A 19,745-nucleotide genomic window follows, 5' to 3' on the forward strand; every position below is an offset into this window, starting at 1 on the left:
ACAATCCACCAAGACTGAATCATGAAGAAATAGAAAATCTAAACAGACCAAGAACAACTAAGGAGATTGATTCAATAATCAACAACGTCCCAAAGAAGAAAAGTCCAGGACCATAGAGATTCTGGGTAAATTCTAACAAGCATTTAAAGAAGAATTAATACTAATCCTTGTCAAACTCTTTTAAAAGAATTAAAGAGGAGGGAACACTGTCAAACCTATTTTAGTAGGCCAGCATTACCCTCATATCAAAGTCAGATAAGAACACAATGAGAAAAAGTTATATGCCAATATCCATGATGGCCATAGATACAAAAATCCTCAACAAATTTAGCAAGCTAAATTCAACAGATCATTTTTTGTTTGTTTGTTTGTTTGTTTGTTTGTTTTTGGAGATCAAGTCTTGCTCTGTTGCCCAGGCTGGAGTGTGGTGGCATGATCTCAGCTCACTGCAACCTCTGCCTCCCGGGTTCAAGCGATTCTTGTGCCTCAGCCTCCTGAGTAGCTGGGATTGCAAGCATGTGCCACTACACCTGGCTAATTTTTATATTTTTAGTACAGATGGGGTTTCACGTTGGCCAGGCTGGTCTTGAACTCCTGACCTCAGGTGACCCACCTTCCTGGTCTCCCAAAGTGCCAGGATTACAGGCACGTGCCATTGTGCCCAGTCTTCAACAGAACATTAATAGGATGAAATACCAGAGTCAAACAGGACTTATCCCTGAGAAGCAAGGATGGTTCAACATGTGCAGATCTATAAATGATACACCACATTAACAGACTGAAAAATAAAAATCACAAAACCATCTCAACAAATGCAAAAGCATTTGATAAAATTCAACATCCTTTCATGATAAAAACTCTCAACAAATTAGGTATAGAAAGAATGTATCTCAACGTAATAAATGCCATATATGACAAACCCACAGCTAAGAACATACCTAACAGTGAAAAGCTGAATGCTTTTCCTCTAAGTTCAGGAAAAAGATAAGGGTGCCCACCCTTTCCATTTCTATTCAAGATAGAGCTGGAAGTCCTAGCCAGAGCAATTAGGCAAAAAAAAAAAAAAGAAATAAAAGCATCCTAATTGGAAAGGTGGAAGTTAAAGGTGGCTCTGTCTGCAGATGACATAATGAAAACCCAAAAGACTCCACCAAAAAAACTGTTAGAACTAATAAACAAATTCAGAAAAGTTGCATAATACAAAATGAACAAATAAAAATCAACTATGTGTCTATATGCTAACAATGAACAATCTGAAAAGGAAATTAAGGAAATGATCCTATTTACAACAGCATTAAAAAGAATAAAACACTTAGGAATAAATTTAACCAAGGAGGTGAAAATTTTGTGTGTTAACAACTATAAGACACTGATGAAAGAAACTGAAGAAGACACAAATAAATGGAAAGATGCATTACATACATGAATTGAAAGAATTAATATTGTTAAAATGTCCATACTACTCAAAAAAAAGTGAGCTACACATTCAACACATTTCTATCAAAATTCCAATGACATTTTTCACAAAAATAGAAGAAAAATGCTAAAATTTATATAGAACCATGAAAGACCCAAAACAGTAAGTGAGTTTAAGAAAGAAGAACAAAGCCAGAGGCATTCACTTCCTGATTTCAAACTATATTACAGAGCTATAGTAATAAAAACAGTATGGCACTGGCATAAAAACAGTATGGCACTGGCATAAAAACAGACTCATTGACCAATGGAATATAATTTTAAAAAAATAACAGAAATAAACCTACATATATATCATCAACTAATCTTTGAAAAGGGCACCAAGAATGTACAACAGAAGAAGAAAAGTATCTTCAATAAATGGTGTTGGGAAAACTGAGTACCCACATACAAAATAATAAAATTGGACCTTTGTCTTACACCATATACAAAAATTAACTCAAAATGGATTAAATACTTATATGTAAGATCTGAAACCATACAAATCTGGAAGAAAACATAGGGAAAATTTACCTTGACATTGGTCTTGGCAATGATTTTTTGGCTATGACACCAAAAGCATAGGTGACAAAAGCAAAAATAAACAAGTGGAACGATATCAAACTACAAAGCTTCTGCACAACAAAAGAAACAATCAACAAAATGAAAAGGAAACCTATGGAATGGGAGAAAATATTTGCAAACCATATATCTAATATGGTGTTAAGATACAAAATAGTGAGGAACTCATACAACTCAATAGCAAAAAAGCAAGTAACCTGATAAAAATGGGCAAATGACCCAAAGAGATAGTTTTTCTCTTTTTTTATTTATTATTATTATTTTTATTTTTATTATTGTACTTTAAGTTTTAGGGTACATGTGCACAATGTGCAGGTTTGCTACATATGTATCCATGTGCCATGTTGGTGTGCTGCACCCATTAACTCTTCATTTAGCATTAGGTGTATCTCCTAATGCTATCCCTCCCCCCTCCCCGTACCCCACAACAGTCCCCGGAGTGTGAGAGACACTTTTTCAAAGAAGACATACCAGTGACTAAGAGGTATATGAAAAGATGCTCAACATCACTAATCATCAGAAAAATACAAATCAAAACCACAATGAGATATCACCTCACTCTTGTTAAGATGGCGATTATCAAAAAGACAAGTGATACAAGAGTTGCTGAGGGTATGGAGAAAAAGAAGTCCTTGTATGCTATTGGTTGGAATATAAAGTGGTACAGCCATAATGGAGGTTCCTTAAAAAACTGAAAATACAACCACCATAAGATCCAACAATCTCACTTTTGGGTATGTATTAGTCCATTTTCATGCTGCTGATAAAGACATACCTGAGACTGGGCAATTTACAAAAGAAAGAGGTTTAATGGGCTTATAGTTCCATGTGGCTGGGGATGCCCCACAATCATGGTGGAAGGTAAAAAGCACATTTCACATGGCAGCAGACAAAAGAACAGAGCATGTGCAGAGAAACTCTCCTTTTTAAAACCATCAGATCTTGTGAGACTTATTCACTATCACAAGAACAGTATGGGAGAAACTGCCCCCATGATTCAATAATCTCCCACCAGGTCCCTCCCACAACACATGGGAATTATGGGAGTATATTCACGATGACATTTGGGTGGGGACACAGAACCAAACCATATCAGGGTATGTATGTAAAAGAAATAAAATCGGTTTCTCAAAGAGATATCTGCACTCTCATGTTTAATGCAGCATTATTCACAGTAACCAAGATACAGACACAACTTAAATGTCCATTGACAGACGAATGGATAAAGAATAAAGACAGTGTGATACACACACACACACACACACATATACACATACACACACAAAATGGAATATTATTCAGCCATAAAAAGAAGAAAATCCTGCCATTTCCAACAGCATGGATGAACCTGGAAGACATTATGCTAAGTGAAATAAGCCAGACACAGAAGACAAATACTGCATGATCTCACTTATATGTGGAAGATAAAAAAGTCAAATGTAGAGAAGCAGAGAGTAGAAAAATAGTTACCAAGGGCTGGGGGTTGGGAAAAATAGACAGATGTTGGTCAAAGCAGACAACCTTTCCATTGTACAATGAACACATTCTGGGGATCTAAAGTACAGCATGGGTGGTGATAGATGTATTAATTAATTTGATTGTGGTGATCTTTAGACAATGTGTATGTACTGTGTATCAAATCACATTGTACACATTAATATATACAATTTTTATTTGTCAATTAAATATTTTTTCAAAAGCTACCCTGATAAACTATTTTCACCTATCAGATTGGCGAAAATTAAGAGGTAAGAATAAATACTAGTTTGGCAACAATGGAAAACCAGGCACTCTCATATGACTGCTTTGAAAGTAAATTGGTATAACTTATATTGGAGGACAATTTGTTATGATAAAATGCACATAACCATTTGATACTATAATTTTATTTATGAGAATTTATTTTACAGATATACTCAAATAAGTATGAAATAACATATATACAAGGTTTTCTTGTTGCAGTATTATTTCATGTAATAAAATGTTAGAACAAATCTAAGAAACTGTCAACAGCGGAAGGGTTACATAAACTACAGTATAGAATATAATAGAATATGAAAATAAGCAATGTGAACAATGTGTTCATGTCACCTCTTGTGTTAAAGGAGAAAAATAAGAAAACAAAATACATATTTGCCTACACACAAAATATCTCTGGAAATACATACAAGGAACTGGTAATACTGTTGCCTTGGAAAGATCAGCTGGGTGGCTGGATGATAATGGTGGGAGAAAATTTTTCCTGGTCTATCCTTTTGCACTCTTGAAATTTTGCAATGTTTGAATCTTACTTTCATAAGCCAATAAATAAAACTCACATGTAAAAACTTTTTACTATTACAATTTTGGATTTCATTTTTTATTGACTAAGTGATAATGTAAGCTTTGATGATTAGCCTCTACTATTTTGATTCAGTATAAAAGAAAATGGATTCAGTATAATGCCTTCTCTCTTCAGCTTCCTCCCTGCCTCCTGACTTCACATCTTGGTTAAAAAAATATCTGAAAAGAAAGTTTCCTATGTGTAAAGGGTGACAAGTGAACTCTACAGGGTTAGAGGCCTTCAATGAGGAAGGCTGCACGGCTGCAGATATGAATATATATATGAAAACGAAGTCATTTCAATTTGTCTCCAAGGACTCTCAGACTCAGGAGTGAATTCCAGAAAAATAATATGCATATCAAAAGCGCTTGATTTCTTTGTCTAAAACTCTCTTCCTGAATACAGTTATACTGATAAAACAGCTTCTAGACTGGAATTTCTCTAAGGAAGAGAGGAAATGGTGAAATATAGACCATTCTAATGTTCTAAGAATTACTATACAGCCATGTTAGTCACACATGATTTAACCCCCTTCCTTATGACAGTTTCCTGTTAAAATATGTTCAAGTGAATTATGTAAATGATCTATTTTAAAATGTACTTTAAGGAATACACTAAAGCAGATGTCAACATTTATCCGAAGTTCTAACATCCAACCCAAATTTATTACATGTCACGCCAAGCTCTGTGCTGTAAAACAAAAAATGAACAGAGATGAAACCCAGGCACAAAGAGGAGGAAATTCCAGAGAAAACATACTCACAGTAGTAAAACTTCAAGCTCAGATAAAAACCTCTTCCAATGCTTCTTACACTGCATATTTTTCTCCTACATATACAGAAAGACAAGAACAAAATTAAGGAAAGGATCTGTTTCTGGAATTCTTAACCCAGGGTCTGTAGTCTCTCTAAATTAGATGAACTTTTTGGTGTAAACGCATATGAACACTTTTCTGGGGGGATGACCTTTAGCTTTTACCAGATTTTCAAAAATCCATTAGCCCCAAAAGAGATCTAGAACCAGTGTTCTTGAATTAAAAGTTTTTCATGCAATGTGTCGCCATGCTAAACTCTTTCATCATATTTTGCACACATTTACATAAATTCAAAAACATTCTATGTATTCAAAGACAATCCCATGACAGCTAGAACCTCCCCAACTTGATCTTATAAAGAATCCAACTTGTGTTATTTCTATTCTGCTGCAAAATTTCACTAATTTGGTGTTTATGACTTGGGTTATTTGGATATGTCAGTTCAAGTTTACCTTTGCCTTTTGAAAAGATGGGCTTACTAAGCAAATAAAAATATAACTCTTTACTTCCAAGAAGCTTTAGAAGATAGCCCAGAGCCTGACACATGAATATTTTAATAAGTTTAACAATATTGTACTGAGCACCTACTCTGTCCCCAGCACTGTTCTTGATGCCTTCATACATCTTAGATCATTGCATGTCTCTGGATCTCAGGTTTCCAACTTCTACCAAAAAAGAGTTAAATTAAGTATGCTCCTAGGTCTCACCAGTTGTAGCATTCTATCATTTGCAAATTGCTAGAGAAGGTGGAGTTTTGGAGCTCTGCCCTCAGGAATAAAGGGAGAGAAATTCAACAGGAATTTTGGAAACTATTTTCCAAGTTGAACTAGGAAGTCAGAAACAATCAGGCTAAAAAATCATTTTCAAGGACCATTTTATCAGAATTTACATTTTACAAGACCATTGTCCTGGGAGCCAGATGGGTTGGATTTTCTGCCCATCTCTAACACTTGCTATTTGTGACTCTTTGCCAGTCACTTAACCTCCCTAAGGTCATAGTTTTCTAGTCTCAAAAATGAAGGAGTTGGATTTTTTGTTTATGCTAATATAGCACTCTAACACCCTGTTGCTTGAAATGTGGTCTATGACCAAAAAACCTCAGCTTCACTAGGAGCTGCTGAGAAATGGCAAATCCAGGGCCCCTGTCAGATCTGCTGAATCAGAATCTGCATTGTAAGATGATTCCCAGGTGATTAAAGTTAGAGAAGCACAGATCTAACACACCTAGTACAATTTCCCACCTCAGTCCCTCTAAGAAAAGTAATTGGTAATGAACCAATGTTACAAAACTGCAATGTTCTGTGGCTAAGGTTTCATTAAATGCTCTCATTTTTTCCTGATAAGCGTGTGTGTGTGTGTGTGTGTGTGTGTGTGTGTGTGCGCGTGCATGCGCATGTTGGGTTAAAATAGGGGGCAGAGATAAAAGCAGAAGGGCAAAGTCCGGCCATACTTTCATTTACCACCTTAAGAGAAAGTTAAAATATATGTAGAGACAGTAAGACTTTGTACATACCTTGGTAATCTCAGGTATTTTTACTCGTAACAACCAGCAATTAAATTCTTGAAAAGGGTATGTATGCTTCATTCAATTTATCCAGCAAACATTTACTGAGCTACTATGGGCAAGGCCCTGCAATAAGGCACTAGGATACAAAGACAAATAAGAGCTCTTCAAAGAAACCTGCCTAGTCCTTTGAGAGAGGTGGGTGAATAATGTAATGCTTTGATGCTATTGCTACACATAGGAGTGTCACCCAAACCACACTGGAGGGGTCAGAGACAATCCAGGAAATAACACCTGTCTTTAAGAAAGAAAGGGAAGGGGTTCTAGAAGCAATGATATTCCATTCAGACTCACGGAAAGAAAACTCCCAAAAGGGAGTGTGATTTGGTGGCAGCTGCAGAGAGAACAGGAAGGTAGACTGTACAGACCCTTTGGGGATGGGGTCCTGAGGCTCAACCATAAGACAATATACGAACTGGGGCCAGGGATACATTGGCATTAAGAAATAGGCTTTAGCTTGGCCACCTCTAGAGCAACCACATTCTATTTGTTGAATAGTCGGGCCAGCTGGTTGTTTCTTTAGCAGACTGTTCATCTTCTCAGGAATTTTGAGATGTCTATGTACAATTAAGTAGTACTAAATGCAATTTGGAGAAATGGAGAAATTAGGTAAATAATTTTTAAAACGGTTCTGTAACGCAAGCTGCAAACTCGGAATCACCTTGAAACCCTCTTTCTTCCCCACTTCCCCAGTCCTATCCAACAGATAATCAGATGTGGTCCACTTCACCTCGTCTCTTAGTCATACTTTCTCCTCTGCATCCTCACTGACTTTGCCCAGGCTAACAGCATTAACTCTCAACAGTGGCTACACATGTGAACCACCTTGGGACCTTTTAAAAAATACTGGTGACTACCATTTTTTTTTAAAGTTCATTTTTTTAAAGGCCTATTTTTTTTAAAGTCGATTTTTTTAAAGGCTCATTTTTTTAAAAAAGCTCCTGGATAATTCTAATATATAGTCAGGGTTGGGAACACAGGTTTACACCCTGTCCATTTCTTGGTTTGCACATCTGAAATATCCCTCTACCAGGTCTTTCCGCCTCCAGTCTGGTGGTTTTGTTTTGTTTTGTTTTGTTTTTGATAGGGTCTTACTCTGTTGCCCAGACTGAAATGCAGTGGAGTGATCTTGGCTCACTGCAACCTCTGCCTCTTGGGTTCAAGCAATCCTCCCACCTCAGCCTCCCGAGTAGCTGGAACTACAGGCAGGTACCACCACACCCAGCCATTTTTTTCTTTTCTTTTTTTTTTGTATTTCTTGGTAGAGACAGGATTTCACCATGTTGGCCAGTCTGGTCTCGAACTCCTGACCTCAAGTGATCCGCCCACCTCAGCCTCCCAAAGTGCTGGGATTACAGGCGTGAGCCACCACGCCCAGCCTGCCTCCAGCTAGCTCTTGCCATCTTTCCCCCAATTCTTCTGCCAACTTCCAATCCACTATCTAACCTAGAATCAAAGTCATATTTTAACAACACAAATCTAAGTCTTTCACTCTCCTACTTAAAAATCACCCACAGACTTACTATCTTTCCAGCATCCTCTTCTCACTATCTTCCCTACACCCAGTCCACTGCGCTGAATGAAATGCTATTCATGAGTAAGACCTACGTTTTCATACATACACCTCCAGGCCTCTGCAACTGCTATTTGTTCCACTCGGAATGTAATTCCCCTCCTTTACTGCCTGCCAAAATTCTACTCATTCTTCAAAATCCAGCTGGATGGTTTTTCCATTTGTTTTTGAGAACTGTTTACTGAGTGGTTACTCTGGCCAGATACTCTTCTGGGTGCCAGACACATCCCTCCTCTGGGAGGAGAGAGTTGCTATCTTTTTTTTTTTTTTTTTAATTAGTAGACTTTATTTTTTAGAGCAGATTTAGATTTACAAAAAATTGGAGGAAAATAAGGCGTTCCCACACACATGCACACAGCTTCCCAATTATTAACATCTCATACCAGTGAGGTACATTTGTTAAAATCAGTGATCTTACGTTGACATATCATTGTTACCGTAGTTTACACTAGGGTTCATTCTTAGTGTGATATATTCTATGGGTTTTGACAAATATATGATAATATGTATCCACCATTACAGTATCAGAGTAGTTTCACTGCCCTAAAAATCATCTGTGCTGTGCCTATTCATCTAACCCTTACCAAACACCCAGAAATCATATTTTACTGTCTCAATTGTTCTTCCTTTTCCAAAGTGTCATATATTTGGAATCATATGGTATGTAACCTTTTCAGATAGACTTCTGATACGGTTTTGCTGTGTCCCCACCCAAATTCATCTTGAATTGTAGCTCCCACAATTCCCATGTGTTGTGGGAGGGGCCCAGTGGGAGTTAATTGAATCATGGGGGTGGGTCTTTCCAGTGCTGTTCTTGTGACAGTGAATAAGTCTCACAAGATCTGATGGTTTTAAAAACGGGAGTTTCCCTGCACAAGTTCTCTCTTGTCTGCCATCATAAGATGTGCCTTTCATCTTCTGCCATGATACTGAGGCCTCCCCAGCCATGTGAAACTGTGAGTCCATTAAACCTCTTTTACTTTTTTTTCCTTTTTTATTTATTTTTTAATTTTACTTTAACTTCTGGATACATGTGCTGAACATGCATGTTTGTTACATAGGTATACATCTGCCATGGTGGTTTGCTGCACCTATCAACCCATCATCTAGGTTTTAAGCCCCGCATGCATTAGGTATTTGTCCTAATACTCTTCCTCCCATTTCCCCCAACCCTCCAGCAGGCCCTGGGTATGTGATGTTCCCCTCCCCTCTGTGCCCATGTGTTCTTATTGTTCAACTCCCACTTACAAGTAAGAACATACAGTGTTTGGTTTTCTGTTCCTGTGTTAGTTTGCTGAAGATGATGGTTTCCAGCTTCATTCATGCCCCTACAAAGGACATGAACTCATTTTTTTTTATGGCTGTGAGAGTTGCTATCTTTTATGTGCTTCTGTGATTTTTTGTACAATTCTCGCTAAAGTACCTCTTTCACAACAGTTTAATCTTTTGTTTACCTGGCTATTTCCCCAGAGAGACTCTGAGCTCCTTGAGGACAGAACTATGCCTTATTCATCTCTATATGCTCAGCACCCAGTCCATATAAGAGTTTAGTAAATGTTTACCTATTGTTGACCAACTATGAAGAAAATGAAGAGCAGCTCTTCTGTGTTTGTGTATGGACCTATCTCTGACTGACTCCTGAGCTTGATCCTGGAATTCCCTTTCTGCTTCACTGGCTGCAGTCAATCAAGTGTCTTCTGACCTCCTACTCTGTTTGTTGGTTTGTTGCTCTGTTGCTCCTACTCAAAAGCCTCCTCCTTCCATCCTTCTGAGTTGTGATAGAAGACAATTTATAAAGCAGTACCAAATGCCAGACTGTGGCTTAGCCTGTGAAGCTGCCTGGAGAGGACCCAGCTCATCCTAAAAATCCAGGAAAATCGGGGCAGGCTAACACAACCTGACCCTCTTTAACAAAGTCCTGGAGACTTTTCAGAAGTCTTTTTTTTTTTTTTTGAGGTGGTGTCTCACTTTATCACCCAGGCTAGAGTGCAGTGGTGCAATCTTGGCTCACTGCAGCCTCTTCTTCCCATGCTCAAGCGATTCTCCTGCCTCAGCCTCCCAAGTAGCTGGGACTACAGGAGCATAGCAACACACCCAGCTAAGTTTTGTGTTTTTAGTAGAGATGGGGTTTCACCTTGTTGATCAGGCTGGTCTCAAACTCCTGACCTCAAGTGATCCACCCACCTTGGGCTCTCAAAGTGCTAGGAATACAGGCGTGAACCACCACACCCAGCCCGGAAATGTCTTTCATGCTATAACATCTGGGGATGGAAAGCATTTAACTTCCACATTCTTGCAAGACAGGCCTTTACTTCTCCAGTCATCTGAAATCATATCTCTTATTTCTACGTATAAAATTTTATTTTCAAATACCCCTTTCAATGTTGATGAAAAATGACATATTTTAATATGAAAGATGAACAAATAAGTAGAACTGATGTCCTGTGACAGTAATTCTTTCCATACCTGTTTAAATAATTTGACAGCATATGTTAGGTTTTGAATCTCCACTCTGTATACCTCAAAAATCTCTCCTTCTCCAATTAGGAAGTCTTTGTGGAAATTTCTAGTTCCTTCTATGATGTTTTGAAAGCTGATGGAAGATTTAAGCAGTACTCCTTAGGAAGGAAAGTAGGGGGAAGATAAGTTACCTAAGAATGAACATCACCATTATAACCAAAATTTCTATATTAGAAACAAATCAGAGTCCAGTGGAAGGTCAGTAGAGAAAGGCCCAGGAACCAAAGCTGAAGCCCACCATGTGCGCTCTGCACATTTACTTGGATCTAGTTCCCACCATTCCACAGAGCAAAGGGTTTCTTAGAACAGCAGCATTGTGACTTTTACCTCTTCTCAAAAGAGATCAGCCAAAGAGCTCAGTGGAAGAAATTCTTCCAAGATTCAATTTTCTGGTCATTAGGTCAATGTGTTGCTGTTGACCTACTATGAACCTAAAACTACTAAAAAATTATGGAAGTGGAAATATGGACATGACTAAGCAATACTCTCCAAGCATGACTGATAGAAACACTTTTCATGTGCCAAATCCTCTAACTGCCTAATTTACTTCCTCAGAGTAAATTAGAAAGATGATTCAGCCTTTTAAAAACTCACCCAAAGTAGAGATTGGGAGAAAACATGCAAAGAGTAATCAAATACAAATTGAAAAGGAAAAGTTTGGCTACGTCCTTCAGAACCCAATTTTGTCTATATTTCCATAGCTAATACAAAATCCTCTCTGAAGACACTTAATGTTTGATTTAGACCTTATTGTTGAAGAACCAAAGCCTTATCTAACTTTCCTAATTCTTTTTACAATGAAAGAAGCATCAGATCTAGTGGCAAAGACTAGGCAACCCAGCCTTAAATAGTCTTTAACTTTTATCAGAATGATTCCAGGTGGAACTAAATTATTCTTCCTACTAATAAAGTAGGAAAGTTGATATGGAAGATAACTAGATTTTCATACTGACCTTCAGCATTGCTCTACAATCATCTTGAAAGATTTCTGTAATTGCTGTGAGCATTTCTAAAACTATATAAATTTCAACATAATTTTAAAAATGTTTTCCCATAGGCTAGGCATGGTGGCTCACGCCTGTAATGCCAGCATTTTGGGAGGCCAAGGAGGATGGATCACGAGGTCAGGAGATCGAGACCATCCTGGCTAATATAGTGAAACCCCGTCTCCACTAAAAATACAAAAAAAATTTAGCTGGGCATAGTGGCAGGCGCCTGTAGTCCCAGCTACTTGGGAGGCTGAGGCAGAAGAATGGTGTGAATCCGGGAGGCGGAGCTTGCAGTGAGCCAAGATGGTGCCACTGCACTCCAGCCTGGGCGACAAAGCGAGACTCCGTCTCAAAAAAAAAAAAAAAAAAAAGTTTTCCCATGACACACAAACATAGCAAATTTTACCAACAAAAAACTAAAACATCCCCCTGTGTGAAGAGACCACAATTGCTCATTAGCCAATGGAGCCTTAACATAATAATATATCATCTATTAGAACTATAAGTGTCAATCAAATTGAAGTTATTTTAATACCTATGAAATTTTATACCGAATCTGAATATAAATGATTATTGTGTTTATTGGGCATTTCTCTCTCTTAATTCACTTAAATGAAAGTATGATTTTAAAAAAATTGTTGGAAAAAAACTGGGTTTTTCTTACCTTTTTCATTATGTTCAGGAATAAGAACATTATCCACTGTGATATTGGCTGTTTCCTAAGAGAAGAAATACATACTAAAGTAATTCCATTTCATACGTCTAGAAAGAACAGAGCCTCAACAGAAATCCAAAGCTCCCTGGGGACTATGCAGTGCAACAGAGTGCAACCTAATTTAAAAGAAAGCTAGCAGAAATCAAAGTTATTTCACTCTATTTAATATCATTCATTGCCATATTTAAGGCTTTCACACCAACGGTAAAAACTCAAGTTTCAATGTCACAGTCAGTTAAAGTCAATTTTAAATTACTTCTAATGCTATAAAAATGATCACTGCTAGTTTGCTCTAATAAAAACTAACAGTGACATGCAAAACATCAACCAAAAAAGGAAAATTAAAAGCTGAGTTAAGACAAATGTATAAATCACAGCATCCTTAGTAGTTCTCAGTCTCATCTCTGAGAGATCACTGAGAACAGAAAGCTCTTAATTTCTCAAATATTTATAAATCTCTAATTTCCTGAATCCTCAACTAAATAGAGAATAATGAGAGAACCAGGGCATTTCTGATTTTTAAAAAGTGCCGGCAAATCCAGCATTTTTCTGCCTGCTAATTTCATTCCTTAGGCTCAATTATACATGCAACAAAGTTCAAGGCTCATTTTCTATGCACAGATACTCTACCTTGAATAATATGTTTGGAAATCCACCTTCCTGATAACTCTTCTCTGAAGGACTCAACACTGCTCCTGAAAGAGAAATACGGAAGGTAGATACAAAAAAATTTTATGTCCCTAATGTTTTTCCTTTCAGAGACTCTGAAAATAAATGTCTTGCTAGCCATTGTTCATTTCTAAAGTTTCATTCCCATGCAACATTACAATAAATTTGTGAAAGTATTATTTGTGAGGTATTATATTTGTGAAATAGCTTCCTAATTAACAAATGTTATACAAACATACTTTTGTTCACTTAAAACATAAGTAGTTGCCTTAATCTATTATTAACTTTAAATAATTTAAATAATTAAATAATAAACAAGTAATAAATAAGATAAATTATTGCTAGACATTAAAAATACTAAAATATAAAGAAGAAAATTTTAAAAAAAATTATCAACCTTTTTTTTTTTTTTTTTTGAGATGGACTCTCACTCTCGCCCAGGCTGTAGTGCAGTAGCATGATCTTGGCTCATTGCAATCTCTCTCTGCCTCCTAGGTTCAAGTGATTCTCCTGCCTCAGCCTCCCAAATAGCCAGCCAGGATTACAGGCACCTGTCAGCACACCTGGCTAATTTTTTTTGTATTTTTAGTAGAGATGGGGTTTCGCCATGTTGGCCAGGCTAGTCTCGAACTCCTGGCCTCAAGAGATCTGCCTGCCTCAGCCTCCCAAAGTGCTGGGATTACAGGCATGAGCCACCCACCACACAGGGCCTTTTTTTTTTTTTTTTTTTTTGAGACAGAGTCTCGCTCTGTCAACCAGGCTGGAGCGCAGTGGTGCAATCTTGGCTCACTGCAACCTCCGCCTCCTGGGTTCAAGTGATTCTCCTGCCTCAGCCTCCTGAGTAGCTGGGATTACAAGCCCCTGCCACCACGTCCAGCTAATTTTTGTATTTTTAGTAGAGACGGGGTTTCACCATGTTGGCCAAGTTGGTCTCAAACTCCTGACCTCAAGTGATCCATCTTGAGGCCTTGGCCTCCCAAAGTGCTAGGATTACAGGCATGAGCCACAGCGCCTAGCTGTGTTATCAGTATTTTTGCACATATATTTTTAAATGTTACAATTATGATATTATATCTTCCTGGGTTGGTTTATTTTTTTATATCATCTTGTGCCATAAAGTATTGGAGGTGGTGTGTGCATGTGTGTGTCTGTGTGTGTGTGTGTGTGTGTGTGTCAATGACAAATACTTACCACCCCAAATGTCGACTATAACTTCTGTTTGGTAAAGTGCTGTCTGGACTGAGGTAATTTATGTAGCTTCCTACAAAAGATTAAAACCCTGCCATATTTTGCTGTGATTTCTAACATTTTGTCTCAGACTAGAAAACTTTCATTTTATAGTCTAGCTTTCTTCTTTCTACATTATCTTCTAGTGTTTCTTAAATTATTTTGCTTAGAAAACTAGCAAGAAAGCATAACCAATTAATAACAAATTTCCTTGATAACACTATAAACCAGCTAGACTTAACAGACATCTATAGAACATTCCATCCAAAACCAAAATATGTACATATTTCTCAAGTATACATTGAACATTTTCCAGAACAGACCTGACCTTAGGCAATTAAATGAACCTCAAATACATGTGTAAGGATTAAAATCATACAAAGTCTATTTTCTGATCATATTGAAATACAAGCAGAAAGCAGCAGAAGGAAATTTGGGAAATTCACAAGTGTCTGGAAATTCAACAACAAAATCGTAAATAACAAATGAGTTAAAAAAGAAGTCATGAGAGAAATTGGAAAATACCTTGAGATGAATGAAAATGAAAACACAACATATCAAAAGTTATGAGATGCAGCAAAAGCCACTCTTAGAGGGAAATTTATAGCTGCAAATGCCTACCTTAAAAAAAAGAAGAAAGGCATCAAATCAGTAAACTAAACTTTCACATTAAAGAACTAGAAAAAGAAGCACAACCTAAACTGAAGCAAGCAAAAGGAAGGAAATAATTAAGATTAGAAATAAATGAAATAGAGGAATTTTTTTTTTTTTTTTTTTTTTTTTTTTTTTTTTTTAGAGATGGAGTCTCACTCTGTCAACCAGGCTACAGTGCAGTGGTGCGATCTTGGCTCACTGCAACCTCCACTTCCCAGGTTCAAGCAATTCTCCTGCTTCAGCCTCCTTAATAGCTGGGACTACAGGTGCACGCTGCCATGCCCAGCTAATTTTTTTGTATTTTAGTAGAGATGGGGTTTCACCGTTTTGCCCAAGCTGGTCTCGAACTCCTCAGCTCAGGCAATCTGCCTGCCTCGGCCTCCCAAAGTGCCAGGATTACAAGCATGAGCTACCTCGCCCAGCCAAAATAGAAGATTTTTTAAAAAGAAAAATCAATAGAACCAAAATTGTTTCTTTGAGAAGATCATTAAAATTGACAATCTTTTAGCTTAACTGACCAAGAAAGAGACTCAAATTACTAAAATCAAGAACAAAAGAGGGGACATCAATACTGACCTCACAGAAATAAATAGAATTATAAAGGAATATTATGAACAATGATATGCCAAAAAATTAGATAACTTATATGACATGGACAGGTTTCTAGGAAGACACAAACTATTGAAACTAACTCAAGTAAACATAAACAATATACATGGACTTATAACAAGAGATTGAGCTAGTACTTTAAAACGTCCGACAAAGAAAAGCCGAGGCTTAGATGGCTTCACAGGTGAATTCTACCAAACACTTAAAGAAGATTAACACCAGTCCTTCACAAATCCTTCCAGAATAGAAAAGGATAGAACAATTCCCAAATCATTCTATGAGACCAGTATTATTGATACCAATGCCGGATAAAGACATTGCAAGAAAACAGACCAATACCTCTTACAAATATAGATGCAAAACTCCTCAATAAAATACTGGCAAACTGAATCCAGAAGCATGTAAGGATTAGATACAATGACCAGATGGGATTTATCCCAGGAATCCAAGATTTGTTTAATGTCTGAAAATCAATCAATGTAATACACCACATTAACAGAATGAAGGACAAAAAAACACACGTTCATTTCAATAGATGACAAAAAGGCATCTGAAAAATCCAACACCCCATCATGATAAAAGCCCTACCAACAGAAGAAAATGTCCTCAATATAAGGGTCATCTATAAAAAACGGACAGTTAACATCACTAATCGTGAAAGACTGAATGTTTTCCCCTTAAGATCAGGAACAAGATAAGGATGTCTGGTCTTGCTGCTTCTACTCAACATGCTAAAGGTTCTAGCCAGGGCAACTAGGCAAGAAGAAAAAACAACAAACATACTGAATTTGTGTAGAAAAAAATGTGAAATCTGGGGGCTGTATGGGCACTAAAAGTCATTGTTTCTTTTGCTGTTTGTGAAAAGAGAGATAATACTTCATTGTCATATAAAATGGAAGATTGAAAATGGCTCTCTTAAGAAGAAGCCAGTAGAAAGCTGTGAATTTTGTGTCAAAACTGGAAAACAATTGCTGATCATTGAATTATAAATGCAAAATGTGATACATAAGGACATGCATGCCAGAAATATAATAACAAAAAATAGAGATTCTAGTTTCTTGAGCAATTTTGTTATGTCCTGAGATCTGAGAGAATGCTTTACTAATGTGAAGAAACCACCTAGCAGCAGCAACCTGAATTGTAGGCATAGTACCTGGGAGGAAATAAAAGGCCCATTTCAATATGACTAGGAAAATCCAAATCTACTAAGTGATGCCTGGAAGTTGGAATATAAAAGCCCCAAATTCCTCTAAAATAAAATCAGTTCCACAAAACAGAACAAAATTGCAAGGAAAGGTGGGCAATAACTGATTATTTAGATAACTGATAAATCTGTCCATGGTAGCACCATAGAAGGACTAAATCATTTTATGCATCTTTAGTTAGGAGCTCCAACTCCTAATTTAATGAGTAGCTATGATAGGAAACCCCTGTTGAGCAAGCTACACTTATGCTTCCAACAAATCATCGTATCTCACTTTTAACAACTACATAATTAACTTTTTCAAAATTGTTATTTAATTTGAAACACCAACTCAATCAATTACAATTAAATAATGCTATTTTCTTTAGTAAAGAAGTAAGGTGCTATCCTCCTCTTCACTTCAGATTTACCTATCTCTTTGTACTAGGCCAGTAAAGTCTTTTTACCAATCGGCTAATCTCACATCAAAAAAAAAGAAAAATAAATGTTGCATGTGCAACAGACTAACAGTCAACCAAGAATGTGGAATTTTTGTCTACTTACAGTCCACATTATTCTCTGCTGCACAAATAAACAACATAGAGAGTGAAAATATACCCTAAAATTTATTCCAGAACACTGAAGTATAAAACATACCTGTGTGTCCTATTAAAGTGGCGTAAGTGGCCGGGCGCGGTGGCTCACACCTGTAATCCCAGCACTTTGGGAGGCTGAGACGGGTGGATCACGAGGTTAGGAGATTGAGACCATCCTGGCTAACACGGTGAAACCCCGTCTCTACTAAAAATACAAAAAAATTAGCCAGGCGTAGTGGTGGGCGCCTGTAGTCCCAGCTACTTGGGAGGCTGAGGCAGGAGAATGGCGTGAACCCAGGAGGTAGAGCTTGCAGTGAGCCGAGATCACACCACTGCACTCCAGCCTGGGCGACTAAGCGAGACTCCATCTCAAGAAAAATAAATAAATGAATAAAAAATAAAGTGGCGTAAGTTTGTATTGTGAACAGCAAGCCATGTGGGTGGTTTCAGTGGCTGGGAAAGGCTCAGATAATGAAAAGGCATTGCATTTACAGTTTCCAGGGACTCACTGATTTTCACTTGCTCAGTCAACTTCACAGTGAAGTATTGTGCTGCCCTAAACTAAGTGAAGAAACAATGTGCAAAAGACAAAGGGGATTAGCCAAGTTATATGAATAATATCATGGTGGAAGTCTATTAGGAACTAATATCCCAATAATAGGAAAGATCAAAATAAAAGTCAATGTGAAGCTACAGTTTTCTGGTACAAATCTCTCAGGATTCCGTGTGTGTGTGTGTGCGCGTGCAAGGGCTCATGTGCATTAAATATATTACCAAAGAACATGTGTGCAAATACACAAAACTAAAAATGTGATCTATGAAAAGAGCCAAAGAATAAAGATGTTGATTCAAAAGAGTTTCCAATCTAAGAGCCTTGGGTCTATAACATAAGACCCAAGACCATTATGGTTGAAATGAATACATCTAAGTGGAACAAACAGAACAGGTGATGTTAGATTATTTCACTGACAAAGAATAAATGGAGAAAACTTCATGAGCTTTATTGATCAAGTTGTTCTAAATATAAGGCATGACACAGCATCAGAAATAGAGAAGACAAAGGGAAGAATTACGCTACTGTGAAATGGGTAGTAACAAGTAAGGCAGGGTTAAACGCTGTGGTGTGAAAACAGCAGTGAAGATAAAAGAAACATCCCCAGATTATTCTGGAGGTAGGTACAATATAAAATATTAAATATAGGGGGGAAATACAATTATATTTTTAACTTGTAATATATAGTAAAACAAAGAATAGCATGATCTGTATCTCAAATACTGTGATTCCAACTATGTTTATGACTCAGAGTTTCAGAGATTTTGACACAGAGCTAATTCTATTAACTGCTAAAAATGAAACATTTTTAAAAGTGTAGTTTGCAAGTAAAAGTAAGTTAAAAAAACAAAACAAAACTATAAAGTGGTAGAAAGAAATATGTTGTATAAGGTGACAAGGGAAGAAAGTGTCACAAGAAAATGTGAAGCTGGAAAGTCCCTTCCAGATAAAAGCCACAGGTAAGGAAACACTGACACACAGCATGAGTCAATGTCTTGGATAAAATGCAATATTCAAATTTACAAATTACAGTTCCTATTACAGATTAAGAGAGCCACATTATAAGAATCAGCATTTACCATAGTTTGTAATTAAATGAATAGCTCGACGATGCCCCATCTCCTGGAGGACCTGTAAAAGGTCACCGACGGTCTTGTTTTTCTGTGCCCAGGACCAAAGTAATTCTCTTGTTCCACTTTTACCTTGGTCTACATACTTTTCAATATGACGAACATCCAGCCAGCTGCTTGAAAGTCTCTCTGCTGTGGAAATTGCAATATAAACAAAGAATTGTTTACTGTACTTTTATCAAAATACTTGTTTTTGTGTACCTTATGTTTTATTTCCTCTTATTTGTAACTTTAACTTTCCTCTTATTTATAACTTTTATTTTGAACTAATTTGGAACATACTCACCTGCCTTCTGCTAATGTTGACATCTTACTAACCACAATACAATGATCAGAATCAGTGATAACTGCAAACCTTATTCTAATTTCACTAGTTTTTCCACTAATGCCTGTTTTCTATTCTAAGATCCTATCCAGTTTTCCATATTATATTTAATTGTTCCTTCTCCTTAATCTCCTCCAATCTGTGATGGTCCCTCAGTCTTTCCTTGTCTTTCAGGACAGTGAAATGATATTGTCCTTCTCAATGCATAATATCAACAGGTTTAATATAGCAATGTCTTATCAATAATAATGTTTATTTTTATCA

The 19,745-nt window shown here is 37.0% G+C and overlaps 1 protein-coding gene across 2 annotated transcripts in view; it reads right to left on the reverse strand.

Annotated features, from left to right (window-relative positions):
* IRAK3 (interleukin 1 receptor associated kinase 3) overlaps positions 1-19,745 on the reverse strand; it is a 57,948-nt gene that overhangs the window by 23,902 nt on the left and 14,301 nt on the right. The window contains exons 2-6 of one of the 2 annotated variants that reach the window (XM_012499979.2): positions 19,106-19,288; positions 13,166-13,230; positions 12,485-12,539; positions 10,778-10,929; positions 5,124-5,188 (exon numbers count right to left, since the gene is read on the reverse strand). In XM_012499979.2, coding sequence (XP_012355433.2) covers positions 5,124-5,188; positions 10,778-10,929; positions 12,485-12,539; positions 13,166-13,230; positions 19,106-19,288 — 520 coding nt within the window. The remainder of the gene's footprint in view (positions 1-5,123; positions 5,189-10,777; positions 10,930-12,484; positions 12,540-13,165; positions 13,231-19,105; positions 19,289-19,745) is intronic. The other variant, XM_030820037.1, reaches the window with a different exon arrangement.

Source organism: Nomascus leucogenys, chromosome 10, assembly GCF_006542625.1.
Source record: "Nomascus leucogenys isolate Asia chromosome 10, Asia_NLE_v1, whole genome shotgun sequence".
NCBI classification, from domain to species: domain Eukaryota; kingdom Metazoa; phylum Chordata; class Mammalia; order Primates; family Hylobatidae; genus Nomascus; species Nomascus leucogenys.